Genomic DNA, 16706 nt, shown 5'->3' on the forward strand with positions numbered 1-16706 from the left:
CCCGGGGTCGCCCCTCGGAGGAGCCGGTTCCGAGGCCCGGGGCGCGCCGCCGCTCCGCTCACCGTCCCGCCGCCTGCCGACGTCCCCGAGCACGCCGCTCTGACCGGGGTCCCGGGAACTTAAACCAGGGCCCCTCCCGGCGCGCCCGGACCCTCACCTGGGACATCTGCGGCCGGAAGTTGACGTCCTTGAGGTCGATGGAGCCGGGGGAGAGGTTGTGCAGCAGCTGGCACAGGAGGACGCCGTCGCGCAGCGCCTGGGCCAGGTCGAAGACCACGGCCGAGGGCCACACGACCCGGTGGTTGGGCGGCAGGACCTTGCAGTCGATGAGCCAGCGGCCGCACTGCCGCCACTGCTCCATGGCGCCCGCGGCGCCCACCCGCCCGCCGCTCGCTGGGCCGGCCGGCTCAAGGCAGCGCTCCGGCCGAAGTGCAGCGGCCGCGGGGCATCCCGCCCGCCCGCGCGGGGCTCGGCGGCCGGGGCGGGGCTTCGCGCGGGCGGCCCCGGGTCTCCGCTGCGCCGCCGCGCGTCCCTCCTCTTCCTCCTCCGGCTCCTAGCGCGCCGCAGCTCCCGCCCACGTGCGGCCGTGGGGCAGCCGCCGGGCAGCGCGTCGGACCCCCCGCTTCACACACACAAGTCCCCCCGGGCCCCGGGCCGGCCTCCGCGCAGCCCGCCGCCGCAGCGCTCCGCGATCCGCCCCGCCGGGCGCCGCATTCTGCGCTCGGGGCGCTCCGCGGCCGCCGAAGCTTCTGCCCCGCCCGAGACAAAGGCCCGGCGGGTCGCCTGCTCCGCGCGTCCGGGGCCTGGGCCGCCCTCGCCGCCGCCGCCGCCGCCGCTTTGTTCGCCCCGCCTTCGCGCTCAGCGCTCCACGCCCGGGGCTCCGACTCCGCGGCTCAGCCGCTCCAGGGCGCGGGGGGCGGGGGGGCGCGGCCACTGGCGGGGTGGGGGCGGGGCCGGCGCGCTCGCCTGGCACCGCCCCCGCCCCCCCCCCCCCACTTCCTGCCCGGCTGCCGCTCACAAAAGTTGCAGAGGGCGGGGGTTGCGGCGCGGCCGGAGCTCGGGGTCCGCCGACTTCTACGAGGGGCACCAAGATTTTGAGGAAGCTCTGCGCCCGGGGCGCGCGACCTCGCCTGTGGAGTGATGGCCGGTCGTTGTTTCTGCGTCTCTCCTGCGTTTCAGGAGGAGCTCAGGAGGTGGCCCCTGTCGCTCTGGGGGGCCTCTGCACGGTCCTTCGGGAAGGACAGACCCTGGCGGGGGCACCGACTGCGCGGAGTCGTCCCGCGCCCTCTCGGTCCACCAATTGGTCCCCACGGGAGAACTCGAGGCGGGAGGCACACGGGCCGGGGACTCGCCCAGATCCCCTTCCTATCCTGTGCGCTGGCTAGGGACCCGCAGGAAGCCCCCCGACCTCGCACAAAGGCCGGGATTCGCCTGTTTTGAAACCCAGAGGCCTGCCACCCGCAGCTGGGCAAATCCTGGCGTCCGAGATGGAAGATGTGACATAAGTTAAGTGGGAGAGAGGGAAAGAGATGAGGCCAGACCCGGCCCTGGGTAGCGCCCGCCTCCATGCTGGCTGCGGGGTCTACTGACCGAGCCTTGAACTCCCTCCTGGGCCACGCCCTCCGGGAGGGGGTGGGCAGTGTCCTCTGGCCTCCTGTGACAGTGGGAGGGCTTCTAGAACATAAAGAGCCCATCTGGCGACGAAATGATGTGGGTCCTGGCTCAGCTGTTGGGAGCCCTGGGCTCTCAGCCGGGTGACCCTGGGCAAGTCTGATCCCCCCTCTAAGACTGGCTCAGTCATGGGGTGAGCCTGGGGGTGACCAGTCTCTGGGCATCCCCACACACTTGGGTTGAACCCTGGGGCAGCACCCGGCAGCCGCCCCTATGGCCCAGTTCCCCTCTTCCTTTGGCATTCCTGGGGCAGGAGCCAGAGCAGGGTGACACCCCACCTCATTGCGAGCCCAGTGAGGGTCCCCTGAGCCCTCTGTTCTGGGCAGTGGCCTCTGCAGAGAGTCAGGCTGGCCCCTTCCCAAACTGAGGAGGAAGCATGGGGACCCAGGCAAGGTTCTGGCCCACAGAGAGGAGCGGAGGAAGGGCTGGGCTCCCAGGGCACAGCCCCGACTCTGGCAGGAGTAAAATCAGGCCAAGTGACTGGTGAGCTCCAAGTTCCTGTCCAGGCATCCTTCCTCCGAGGAAACGGGTGTGGCACTTTCTTGAACACGGACAGGAAGGAGCCTGCCTCAGACGGGTGAGATCGAGCCTGCCTTGCCCGAGACAAAAGGAGATGACCCCGCGGCAGCAGGCGGCTTCTTCTAGCATCACCCCGAGAAGTCACAAAGTGGGGGACAGAGCCTGACTCCCGGCGCCTCCAGCCACCCCCGCCCCCAGAGCCTGCACAGGCACCTTCCCCTGGCAGGACCCCCCTCCCTCTCTGTAGAATGGGGAGCGCCCCATCCCGTCAGAATCGCTGGTGAGGACTGAACAGAAGTAATCATCCAGGTGCTTTGCACAGTGCTTGGGGCAGAATGGGGCACCCTATTCGTGTCCTCACTGTTCTTGGCCTTCTTGCCTGGACAGGGCACCAACCTAGAGGATGAGCCCGGGCTGGGACTCAGGCAGCCAGCCACGCTCCAGCCATCAGCACCGATGATCGTCTGCTGCCCCCTGGTGGGTGCAGAGGGCATTGTCACCACCTGGCTGCCCCTTGGCGGGACGCTGCCCGGCGGCCGGAAGATCAGGTTTGGCCTGGAGCATAGCCAAGTCAGGAGACGCAGGCCTCACTGCTGTGTGTTAGCCGATCACAACACCTTCCTGATCCCACAGGCCCACCTGTGTACCTCACAGGGTTTGGGGGAGGCTCCGCAGGGTGGCTGGGTGCGAGTGAATGAATGACTGCATGAATGGAACCTGACAGGAACCGTCCTCCAAACACTTGGCGTGGGTGCCGTGAGCAGGTGCAGACTGTATCAACTCCGAGTACATGTCAGGAAGGGGGACACCGCTGCAGAACATCCCACCACCGTCCACGTCTTCTCAGACTCAGAGCCGTTTGCCGGGACCGCCCACGGCACACCTCCAGGGGGCGCAATTCCCATCACATTCTATAGAGGTGGCACCCTGGAGAGGAGCCCGCAGGCCACAAGTGAACGGTACCCTCTGGGGGATGGCTCTCAGCTTGGCCCACCTTTGGCACCACGAGTGAGAAAGGCCCACAGGAAGCACCGGGACAGCCCACAGGAGAGGCGGGAAGCTGGGCGTCCCAGTTCAGTGGCATAGATGAAACCCTTGGGGCAGGAAGTCACATACCCCAAAGTGAGGGAGGAGGGTCACAGGCCCCCACTTACTGGGCCCCTGAGCCTCCCCCTGCGCCACCCTTGCCCCCTTCAGTCTGTCCTCGGCAGCCAGCAAGGACCCAGTGAAACCTTGGTGAGGCCCCGTCACCCTCCTGCCCGGACGGGGGGCCCTTCGTGGCTTCCCCCTCACCAGAGATAAAATCAAATCTCATCGCTTGCAGGTCCCATGTGGTGCATCCCCTCCCCGGATGACCTCATTCCCACAGCCCTCCGGCCACGCCCAGCGGTGCCCCCACCTCAGGGCCTTTTGCACCTGCCACCCCTCTGCCCGGGATTCTTGCCCAGATGGCCACATGGCTCACACCCTCACTTCCTCTGCTGACCCTCTCCCGCTATGAGACTCATTCTTCTCTGCAGTTTCCGCCACGGTGTCTGTTGCTTGGTCGCATCCCTCTAGATCGTCAGCTCTGTGGCAGCAGGGGACCCTCTCTGTCCCCAGTTCACTCCCAGCACTGCAAACTGGGCTCAGCCCCAGTAGGTAGTCAAAAAAGAGTCGTTAAGTGAAACACCAAATAAGGGCCTCCCTGGCGGTCCAGTGGTTAGGACTCCGAGCTCTCACTGTGGGGGGCACGGGTTCAATCCCTGGTCCAGGAACTAAGATCCCGCGAGCTGCGTGGCGCCGCCAAAAGAAAAAAAATTGAAATGCCAAATATATAAACCAACAGGTCAGCAAAGCACTGCAGCTACGACTTTAAAATCCAGCTATCTTCTTTCGTAGAAGTCACAGAAATGGGTAAAACTGATACAAAGGTTTAAAAAATAGGCTATGTAATCTGATTTGTAGCATATCTCACCATTGTTATGTGAATCTATAACATTACACCCTGTGAGATTTGCACTGACTTAGCGTATTATTCGAACTATTCGCGACTAATAGCCACTCCCATTTCTTAAGTGCTGCGTGGCTCGCCTGAGGGCTTTGTATGTGTCACCTGGCCTCCGTTAAGCCTCACAGTGAGAGTAAGAGTCATTGCCCTGGGTGGTTAAACACAGAAACCGAGCACGCTGGGAACCACCGAGCACGCTGGGAACCGCCCAGCATCACCCAGCAAGGTGCAAAGGAGCCTCCCCGGCACCTGCTCACGCACCCAAATCTTGCTGTTGCAAAGGGTTTCCATGCCTGGAACCGAAAGCTGTCGGTCGACATGCTGGTTTGGGTGGACAGGAGACCAAGGAGACGGGAAAGTGCTGTGGTGTCTAAAACACGGAGATCCTGACTCAGCACGGAGATCCTGACTGCAACAGCCTTAAAAGGCCAGCACGCACACACCCACTGCAGAAATGGGTGCAAGCACAGCCAGCAGCAGCAGAGCTGGCCGGGAAGGGGCTGCTGGGGACGCAGCCTGTGTCTGAGCTGAAGGAGGACAGGGTGTGGAAGTGCTGCCACCGGCCTCGAGCTCCTGGAAGCCTGGTGGCTGCAGGGTCCCGGCGGGCCCCAAAGGAGGCCTTTGGAGGGAGGTCTGCCGACAGGCTGGGGCCGCTTCGTGGGAGCCGCCCCACTTCTGCCTCGCAAGGTATGACCGTCCAGCTCCAGGCCATGCGCGTTGTTATTCTGTTGTTAGCGGATGGTCACGGAGCTTGAGGTTAGGCGTTGGGCAGAGGCAGGGCTGGAGCCCTCGTCTGAGTCCTAAGTCTGTCTCCTGCAATGCCTCCTGCTGGGGACTTTGCTTCTTCTGCCTGAAGCTTTCTCTGCCCATCCAAACATCCCAGACCGTTCCTTTCCACACAGGCCTCCTCTGACAACCAGGTTTCCCCCAGAATGCCAAGGGCTGCTGCGAGGTCTCAGTGCTTCTTCGCAACAGGGCCCTTATTCCATAGCCAGGGACTCAGGGACGTGCTGGGAGCTTCTCCTGCAAAGGCCCTCCCCAGAAGCTGCAGTCCACCCATCCCTCCCACATCTCTGTCCATCCCTCCTTTATCCTTCCACCCATCCCTCCATCCCTCCACCCATCCAACCCACCCATCCCTCCTGCATCCTCCCCCCAGAACGCATTTACTAAGCACAGGCCTTGTTCTCGGGGTAGGGGAAGTGAAAGTTTTGACTCTTCCCAACATGACTGGGTGAAGGACTTATTCTCACGTCCAAACCATGTGAACACACACATTTTGCAAATTCCATTTGTAGCTACATCATGCAAATTCAGCTGTCACAATTTCCTGGGAAACCATAGGTGTAGAAAAAGACCTCTGGCCCGCCATGGAGTCAGATTACACCCCACTGAATCGCGGGGTGTGGGCTTTTTACGTTTTGTTTGAAAAGGCAAAATACAGACTTTTCACTGCTTGTGCTTTGACTTTCAAAATTAAGTCAAATGCCATGGTCCATGGATTGTACCCCTGACTGTGACCTCTGACATCTCACCTCCAGTGGGGCTTGTCGCACTTCCTACCCCTCGTTCCGGGCAGCTTCCTCGGAGCCCTGTTCGGGGCTTGGGTCTCTTCAGAGGCGCCTGTGAGGTCAGGGTGCAGGGTTATTTAAGGCTCTAAGGAGGGGGGAAGGTCTCCAAGACTTAATTCATTTGTAGGCGTGAGGCTGAGAAGCCGGTATTTGGGGCAGGTCCCAGATTTCTGCAGGAGCCCCATCACTGTGACCCCAGCAGGCCACCTCAGCGAAGGACAGGGGGAGGAGTCCAGTCTGGCCAAGGGAAGCCCCAAGCCCCATGCGGCTGGTGGTGCATTATGGGACCCGAGGGGTGGCCCGGGTGCCGCTGCCCTTGAAGGTGGTCCTGGGCCGGCTCAGCCTTGACATTGGCTGCCAGGAGCTCGGGCTGTCATTGAAAGGAGGAAGCACACCGTGGTATTCAGAACACAGAGCCGTGGAGAGCCCTGGTCAGGGCAGGTCTGCCCCTGCCCTTCCTGGTGTTCAATACTGCCCTTGGCCTGGGCAGGAGGGAGCCCTCCTGGGGCAGTAAGTCAGCACAGTCAAGGGAGTGTGACCCTGCTAGACCCTGCTTCTGCACCCCAGCACGAGTGCTCTGAATCCTAGAATGTGCCCATCACCCCAAAAAGACACCCCATGCCCCATTCCAACACCCTGCCCATGCCAGACCTAGCAACCGCTAATCCACTTTCAGTGTCCATGGCTTTTCCTGTCCTGGACATTTCATATCAATGGAATCGTGTAATGCATGGCCTTCTTTCACTCAGCATAATCCCAAGGTTCACTCGTGTCTATCAGGAAGTACTAAATTCCTTTTTATGGCTGTATGATAGCTCCTTGTAGGTGGAATCCATTTTAATAATTCATTCTATTTGAATCCACTATATCTGAAACATTACCATTTCAACATGTAACCAACCTGAAAACTTATTAATGATACATTTTGCAGTTTACTTTTCACGCTAAAGTCTTCAAAATCCAGTGTGTATTTTACACCCCCAGCACATTTCAGCAGGAGCACTAAATTGTCATCAGAAACGTTTGATCTGCACTTAAAGTTCAGAAAATGTATCGTTGAAAAAATACATCCATGTACCCAAGTCGTTTCAAATATACTTGACAGTTTGCCAAAAAGTGAATTGAGTATCCGATTTTACGTTCATTAAAATTAAATGCAATTAAAAGTTCGGCTCCTCTGTCAGGCGAACCGCATTCAAGACTTCAGAAGCCACACGTGGCTCGTGGCTGCAGTCACGCTGGGCAGCGTGGGGTCTGTCTGAAGCCTGGCCCCGCTCCCCCAGGTGTGACATTGCAGAAAGCACACGTCCTCTGTCTTCTCACCTGTGAATTCATGAGACCTGCCTCCCCACGGCGGGGGTTCCCTGGGATCGTGGATGGAAAGGATTTAGCACTGGGGCTGGCATTCACTGCATCGATGAAAGCAAAGACGTTACGATGGAGGTTTTTCTCCTCCATCACGTCAGGATCAGGCAAGTTTTGCCTATTCCAGGAAACTGTAACAAAAGCAGCCTCCTCCAGCATGCGTGCCGGGAGCTGAGGAGAGCAGCTGTGCATCGCACTTCCCCAAGGCTTGGAGGTGCCCTTCTAGTCTCTCTCCCCCACCTGACCCCCGCAGACACCCCACCCCTTGCAGGAGCGACCCTTCTAACCCACAAAGCTGGCCAACACCCACGTACACAGCAACATACTCACAACAGCCGAAGGTGGACACAGCCCATGTCCATCCACGGATGATGGAGAAACCAAATGCGGTCCATCCCTAGAATGGAACGTTATTCAGCCATAAAAAGGAATGAGATTCTCACATCTGCTACAGCACAGATGAACTCCTTTCTAAACCCTTATGCTGAGTGAAAAAGGGGTTATAAGTTATATGACTCCATTTATATGAAATGTCCAGAATCAGTATATCTGTAGTAAGAGAAAACAGAAAAGCAGCTGCTAGGGGCTGGGGGAGGGGCGTTACCGTCTACCGGGAAGAGTGTCAGTCTGGGAAGATGAAAAGGTCCTGGAGATGGATGGGGGTGATGCCTGCACAGCGATGTGGACGTGCTTAGTGCCCCTGAGCTGTGCACTTAAACACGGTTTAAATGACCAATCCCATGTTATGTGCATTTTGCCACACATACACAAAAAGGAATGAAGCACTGGAACGTGGTACTACGTGGACGAAGCTAGAAAACGTTACGCTAAGCGAAAGGAGCCAGACACAAAACGCCGTACGTTACGGGATTCATTTGTAGGAAATGTCCGGAATTGGCAAATCTAGAGGCTGAAAGTAGATTAGTGGTTGCCTAGGGCTGGGGGCACGTGGGCAAATGGGGCGTGACTGCTGATGGGGACAGGGTTTCTTTATTTTTATTTTTGGGGCCGCGCCACACAGCATGTGGAATCTTAGTTCCCCAGCAGGGATCGAACCCACGCTCTCTGCAATGAAAGCACGGAGTCTTAACCACTGGACCGCCAGGGAAGCCCCGGACAGGGTCTCCTTAGATGAAAATGTTTTCAAACTGACTCTGGTGATGGTTGCACAACTGTGAATAAACTAAAAGCCATTAAATTGTGTGTTTTAAATGGGTGGATTTTATACAATTATATCTCAACATAAAAAACAAACCACGGCTTCCCTGGTGGCACAGTGGTTGAGAGTCCGCCTGCCGAGGCAGGGGACGCGGGTCCGTGCCCCGGTCCGGGAAGATCCCACATGCCGCGGAGCGGCTGGGCCCGTGAGCCATGACCGCTGAGCCTGCGCGTCCGGAGCCTGTGCTCCGCAGCGGGAGAGGCCACAGCAGTGAGAGACCCGCGTGCCGCAAAAAAAAATAGGCCTTGGTTCCCACAGCCCTCTGAGCACAGCCTCCTAGGCAGGATTTTGGAGTCGCCCGCACCCCATCACAGTCCCCTCAGTCTAACCCGTGCCACTTCCTAACCCCCACCCCTTACCCACTCTTCATCCTTCGTGTACCTGCAATTCTGAACCGCCTGCTCCTCAACTAGAGCTGGCTCCAGCCACGGGCTCACAGGAGCCTGGTCCACTCAGAAAATGTGTGTGTTTCCTAAAACCCATCTCAGCCATCTCTTCCTTCAGGAACCATCTCCTGCCTTCTCAGTGTCCCTCAGTGTTTTGCTTGGAGACATCTGCTGGGAGTGGGATGGACGGTGGCCTCCTCTGGGCCCAGCCTGTGGTCTCACCTCCCTGTGTCCTGCCTGCATCCAACACAGCGCCTGGCATGAATTCATTCCTTCATCCACCCACCCAACCACCCACCCATCCTTCCATCCAACCACCCACCCACCCAACCACCCACCCACCCATCCACCCACCCACCCAACCACCCACCCACCCATCCATCCACCCATCCACCCATCCTTCCATCCACCCACCCAACCACCCACCCACCCACCCATCCATCCATCCACCCATCCACCCATCCTTCCATCCACCCATCCTTCCATCCACCCATCCTTCCATCCACCCACCCAACCACCCAACCACCCACCCACCCATCCATCCATCCACCCATCCACCCATCCTTCCATCCACCCATCCATCCATCCACCCATCCACCCACCCAACCACCCACCCACCCATCCATCCATCCACCCATCCATTCATCCACCCATCCACCCATCCATCCATCCACCCATCCATTCATCCACCCATCCACCCATCCACCCATCCACCCATCCTTCCATCCACCCATCCTTCCATCCAACCACCCACCCACCCAACCACCCACCCACCCATCCATCCATCCACCCATCCACCCATCCACCCATCCACCCATCCTTCCATCCACCCATCCACCCATCCAACCACCCACCCACCCACCCATCCATCCATCGATCCACCCATCCATTCATCCACCCATCCATCCATCCACCCATCCACCCACCCAACCACCCACCCACCCATCCATCCATCCACCCATCCATTCATCCACCCATCCACCCATCCATCCATCCACCCATCCATTCATCCACCCATCCACCCATCCACCCATCCACCCATCCTTCCATCCACCCATCCTTCCATCCAACCACCCACCCACCCATCCAACCATCCACCCATCCTTCCATCCACCCATCCTTCCATCCACCCATCCTTCCATCCACCCATCCTTCCATCCACCCACCCAACCACCCAACCACCCACCCACCCATCCATCCATCCACCCATCCACCCATCCTTCCATCCACCCATCCTTCCATCCAACCACCCACCCACCCATCCAACCATCCACCCATCCTTCCATCCAACCACCCACCCACCCAACCACCCACCCACCCATCCATCCATCCACCCATCCACCCATCCTTCCATCCACCCATCCTTCCATCCAACCACCCACCCACCCATCCAACCATCCACCCATCCTTCCATCCAACCACCCACCCACCCAACCACCCACCCACCCATCCATCCATCCACCCATCCACCCATCCACCCATCCACCCATCCTTCCATCCACCCATCCACCCATCCAACCACCCACCCACCCACCCATCCATCCATCCATCCACCCATCCATTCATCCACCCATCCTTCCATCCATCCATCCTTCCATCCACCCATCCTTCCATCCACCCATCCTTCCATCCACCCATCCTTCCATCCACCCACCCAACCACCCAACCACCCACCCACCCATCCATCCATCCACCCATCCACCCATCCTTCCATCCACCCATCCTTCCATCCAACCACCCACCCACCCATCCAACCATCCACCCATCCTTCCATCCAACCACCCACCCACCCAACCACCCACCCACCCATCCAACCATCCACCCATCCACCCATCCACCCATCCACCCATCCACCCACCCAACCACCCACCCACCCACCCATCCATCCATCCATCCACCCATCCATTCATCCACCCATCCATCCATCCACCCATCCACCCACCCAACCACCCACCCACCCATCCATCCATCCACCCATCCATTCATCCACCCATCCACCCATCCATCCATCCACCCATCCATTCATCCACCCATCCACCCATCCACCCATCCACCCATCCTTCCATCCACCCATCCTTCCATCCAACCACCCACCCACCCAACCACCCACCCACCCATCCAACCATCCACCCATCCTTCCATCCACCCATCCTTCCATCCACCCATCCTTCCATCCACCCATCCTTCCATCCACCCACCCAACCACCCAACCACCCACCCACCCATCCATCCATCCACCCATCCACCCATCCTTCCATCCACCCATCCTTCCATCCAACCACCCACCCACCCATCCAACCATCCACCCATCCTTCCATCCAACCACCCACCCACCCAACCACCCACCCACCCATCCATCCATCCACCCATCCACCCATCCTTCCAACCACCCATCCTTCCATCCAACCACCCACCCACCCATCCAACCATCCACCCATCCTTCCATCCAACCACCCACCCACCCAACCACCCACCCACCCATCCATCCATCCACCCATCCACCCATCCACCCATCCACCCATCCTTCCATCCACCCATCCACCCATCCTTCCATCCACCCATCCTTCCATCCAACCACCCACCCACCCATCCAACCATCCACCCATCCTTCCATCCAACCACCCACCCACCCAACCACCCACCCACCCATCCATCCACCCACCCACCCACCCAACCACCCACCCACCCATCCATCCATCCACCCATCCACCCATCCAACCACCCACCCACCCACCCATCCATCCATCCATCCACCCATCCATTCATCCACCCATCCTTCCATCCACCCATCCTTCCATCCACCCATCCTTCCATCCACCCATCCTTCCATCCACCCACCCAACCTCCCAACCACCCACCCACCCATCCATCCATCCACCCATCCACCCATCCTTCCATCCACCCATCCTTCCATCCAACCACCCACCCACCCAACCACCCACCCACCCATCCATCCATCCACCCATCCACCCATCCTTCCATCCACCCATCCTTCCATCCAACCACCCACCCACCCATCCAACCATCCACCCATCCTTCCATCCAACCACCCACCCACCCAACCACCCACCCACCCATCCATCCATCCACCCATCCACCCATCCACCCATCCACCCATCCTTCCATCCACCCATCCACCCACCCAAACACCCACCCACCCACCCAACCACCCACCCACCCACCCATCCATCCATCCATCCACCCATCCATTCATCCACCCATCCATCCATCCATCCATCCACCCACCCAACCACCCACCCACCCATCCATCCATCCACCCATCCATTCATCCACCCATCCATTCATCCACCCATCCACCCATCCATCCATCCACCCATCCATTCATCCACCCATCCACCCATCCACCCATCCACCCATCCTTCCATCCACCCATCCTTCCATCCAACCACCCACCCACCCAACCACCCACCCACCCATCCATCCATCCACCCATCCACCCATCCACCCATCCACCCATCCTTCCATCCACCCATCCTTCCATCCACCCATCCACCCATCCAACCACCCACCCACCCACGATCCATCCATCCATCCATCCACCCATCCATTCATCCACCCATCCATCCATCCACCCATCCACCCACCCAACCACCTACCCACCCATCCATCCATCCACGCATCCATTCATCCACCCATCCACCCATCCATCCATCCACCCATCCATTCATCCACCCATCCACCCATCCACCCATCCACCCATCCTTCCATCCACCCATGCTTCCATCCAACCACCCACCCACCCAACCACCCACCCACCCATCCATCCATCCACCCATCCACCCATCCACCCATCCACCCATCCTTCCATCCACCCATCCACCCGTCCAACCACCCACCCACCCACCCATCCATCCATCCATCCACCCATCCATTCATCCACCCATCCATCCATCCACCCATCCACCCACCCAACCACCCACCCACCCATCCATCCATCCACCCATCCATTCATCCACCCATCCACCCATCCATCCATCCACCCATCCATTCATCCACCCATCCACCCATCCACCCATCCACCCATCCTTCCATCCACCCATCCTTCCATCCAACCACCCACCCACCCATCCATCCATCCACCCATCCATTCATCCACCCATCCATTCATCCACCCATCCATCCATCCTTCCATCCAACCACCCACCCACCCATCCATCCATCCACCCATCCACCCATCCTTCCATCCACCCATCCTTCCATCCACCCACCCACCCACCCATCCATCCATCCACCCATCCATTCATCCACCCATCCACCCATCCACCCATCCATCCATCCTTCCATCCAACCACCCACCCACCCATCCATCCATCCACCCATCCATTCATCCACCCATCCATTCATCCACCCATCCACCCATCCACCCATCCTTCCATCCAACCACCCACCCACCCATCCATTCATCCATCCATCCATTTTTCCACCCATCCATTCCATTCAACCACCCATCCATCCATCCATCCATTCATCCACCCATCCACCCATCCTTCCATCCAACCACCCACCCACCCATCCATCCATCCACCCACCCACCCATCCTTCCATCCAACCACCCACCCACCCATCCATCCATCCATCCATCCATTTTTCCACCCATCCATTCCATTCAACCACCCATCCATCCACCCATCCATCCATCCATCTATCCACCGATCCATCCATTCATCCACCTGTCCATCCATCCATTCATGTATCCACCCACCCATCCAACCTCCTGTCCGTCCATTCATCCACACATCCATCCCATTCATCAACCCATCCACCCATCCATCCATTCATCCACCCAACCATCCATCCATCCATTCATCCACCCATCCACCCATCCATTTATCCAACCATCCACCCATCCATCCATCCTCCCACCCATCCATCCAACCACCCATCCATCCATCTGTCTGTCCGTCCATCCATCCACTTATCCACCCATCCACCCATCCATCCATCCTCCCACCCATCCATCCAACCACCCATCCATCCATCTGTCTGTCCGTCCATCCATCCATTTATCCACCCATCCACCCATTCATCCATCCATCCATCCATCTACTCTTCCATCCACCCATCCATCCATCTACCCTTCAATCCACCCATCCACCCATCCATCTATCCATCCACCCATCCATCCACCCATCCACACATCCATCCCCCATCCACTCACCCAACCAACCCCCATCCAACTAGAAAACACTTCTGAGTGCCCGCCCTGCACAACGCTTGCCCCTTGGTGGGGAAATGAAGCTGGCCCAGGATTATCACGGTCAAGACAGAGGTCTCAGGCGGGCGCTACAGAGGCTGCACCAAGGCCTTCTGCCTCCCAGGGATGTCCCAGGGGTCCCAGAGGTCAACATGTTGTTCGTCTGAGCAGAGCTCAGTCCCCCCACTGACATAGTGAGCCCCCATCCACCCCCAACACACACTCCCACGCTTCATCCTGATGTCATGTGGTGATGCCGCTACCCCAGTAGAAGTCCCTGTGACTGAGGGATCCTGCAGGCCCCCCAAGTGGGCTCAGCACTTGGGGGACCTGCAGGACCAGGAGGGGCTTCCCTACGAGGGGCCTTTGCAGGTTTCTTGACTCCAACTAGTGGGAGAAGGTTATGGCCCAACCCTGCAGCCAGGAGGCCAGGCTCAGTAAGAGGTGCCCCTCACAGACCCCACCCTGGGCACACAGCAGAGCTGGGGTGGGAGAGGGCCATAGGGGGGCCTCCTGAGACTTGACGCCCCTATGGAGAACCCCGAGATCTCACCTCTCTAGCCTTTCTCATGTGCTTGAGCTGGAGGGCTAGGAGCGCCCCTAGGAGGGCTGGGGGCTCCCTCCGAGAGAAAGGCTACGAGTGAGGCCTCCCGAGTTCCACGCAGCCACTCTGTGCCCTTGGGCAAAAGCGGTATGTGTGTCTGAGACTCAGTCTCCTCGTCTGTGAAGTGGGCACGACGGTGAACCCAGGGCAGAGGCTGAGCTGCTTGGGTCAATGAGATCAATGCGCACACAGCACTCAGGACAGGCCTGACCCTGCACCGGCTCACCGTCAAAGGCAGTCCCAGCTCGTGTGTTTTCCCAGCCAGTAGCTTCATGCCTCACTTGCTTTGACTCAGGAAGTCAGGGCTTCCCTCCAGTGACGGGCCTCCACTTCCTGAATTGTCCCAGTGCCCAGAACGCAGCCCACCTGGGGATCCCAGTGCCTCTGCCACACGGGGCGGGGGGTGCTATGGGGTGCCCTCCCCAGCCCCCCCGCCAGGTACCAGCCCCTGCAGGACACAGGCCATTTCTATCACCTGGACCTTGGCTCAGAGCGTGGCCCAGCTGGCCTCATCCTCCCAGGCCCCGCTGTCCCCGATGTTGCCCTGCTCGCACCCTCAGCCACTGCTGCCTGAACAAGGGTCTGTCCCTGGGTACCGGCATGTCCACCAGGACAGAGCGCTGCCATCTCACACTTTAACTTGAGCCTCACCGGGCACCTGGTTATGGTATTCCGGTCACCCACCTTCTCTCCTGCCCTTGGCCCTAGATCTCCTCTCCACCATCCCTCCAGGGTCCAGATGCAGGTCAAAGTTCTCAAGGTCCACCCTGCCTCGGCAGCCTGTGATGTCATGAACCCCGCTCACCTTGGCTTCCAGGGGCCACACATTGATTTTCTTTGCAGTTGCCGGCGTGACAGGTCTTTGCCAATAGATGCCATGCCCGGCCTGGCTGTGCTCCGCTCTTCCTGTCGCCCTGGCCAGAGAGGGGCCAGTAGGACCCCCGAGCCGGGGTCCGGGAATGGCCCGATGACTTCCTAGCCACCCCACCTGCCTTTCCTTCCAGGCAAAACAGACCCTGCTGTTCCCCTGAAGCCCAGATCCTTCCTGCTCCCCGATCCCCACTCCCAACCCTGGGTGTGTGGAGGGGTCCCAGGAAGCAGACCCGAGCAGCTATTATGGACTGGCTGGCCTCGGCCAGCTAGTGGCAAGAACCCCACTGCCAATGGAAATCGGAGTACGGAGAGTGCCTGGTACGGGGCAGTGATTGTTAGAACTTTCCTCACTGGTGAACTGGGGCGGAATGCCTACACAACAGAAGGTACTGGAGTGCAGTATCTCAGACGTCTGAATGGTGAGGGGAGAGTTATTAGTGGAACCACGGAAACGTTGGCTGTCACAGGCACAGCTGTGAATGCATCGGAGAAAGTCAGCAAACGGCTGAGTGATCAATTGCCCACTGGAGGCAAAGTGTAAGCTGGAGCAGCACATAAAAGGGACGTGGCGGGCTTCCCTGGTGGCGCAGTGGTTGGGAGTCCGCCTGCCGATGCAGGGGTCGCGGGTTCGTGCCCCGGTCCGGGAGGATCCCACGTGCCGTGGAGCGGCTGGGCCCGTGAGCCATGGCTGCTGAGCCTGCGCGTCCGGAGCCTGTGCTCCGCAGCGGGAGAGGCCACATCAGTGAGAGGCCCGCGTACCGCAAAAAAAAAAAAAGGACGTGGTATAAGGGGACATCCCCCGGAGCTGCAAGGCAGGAAAAGCGGTGAAGCTCCCAGGAAGGCTCCAGCCAGCAAGTGTCCCGGGTCAGGATCAGGGCCCCGATTGAGAAGCAGTGCAGCCACGAGATGGAGGGATGGGGACACCCCTGTCAACTCACTGGGAGCTCGTCCTCCCATGCTCCCTCCGGAGCCTCTGGGCAACACTTGAGCAAGTATGAGAACCACCGTTCTAGGGGAGCATGCCCTGTAAAACTTCTGTGACAGAGACGTCAAAAGAAAACACTGCCTTTAGGGAGAAGTTAATCATCCAGTCCTGAATTGGTTAGAATACTGGTTGTTGCAGACTCGGCCTGCTACCGGAAATCCTTCAGATCTCTGAGGCTGGCCCAGAGGTGGCTCGTAGGGGATCTTGGCATTGCAGTATTCATTCTGAATGATCATGCGGTCCTCTTCTGCCCATGCAGAGTGGCCATTCCCCCCTTAAAGGCTAGCCATCGCCCAGCCTGAAAACCA

The 16706-nt window shown here is 59.1% G+C and overlaps 1 protein-coding gene across 3 annotated transcripts in view; it reads right to left on the reverse strand.

The window, feature by feature from the left end:
- The window catches only part of VAV2 (vav guanine nucleotide exchange factor 2), a 178783-nt gene extending 178291 nt beyond the window's left edge, over positions 1-492 (reverse strand). For all 3 annotated transcript variants that reach the window (XM_032634005.1, XM_032634004.1, XM_032634006.1), the window contains exon 1: positions 158-492. In XM_032634005.1, coding sequence (XP_032489896.1) covers positions 158-361 — 204 coding nt within the window. In that variant the 5' untranslated portion in view covers positions 362-492. The remainder of the gene's footprint in view (positions 1-157) is intronic.
- Between the last annotated feature and the right edge of the window lie 16214 nt (positions 493-16706).

The sequence above is a fragment of the Phocoena sinus genome, chromosome 6 (assembly GCF_008692025.1).
Source record: "Phocoena sinus isolate mPhoSin1 chromosome 6, mPhoSin1.pri, whole genome shotgun sequence".
Classification (NCBI taxonomy): Eukaryota; Metazoa; Chordata; class Mammalia; order Artiodactyla; family Phocoenidae; genus Phocoena; species Phocoena sinus.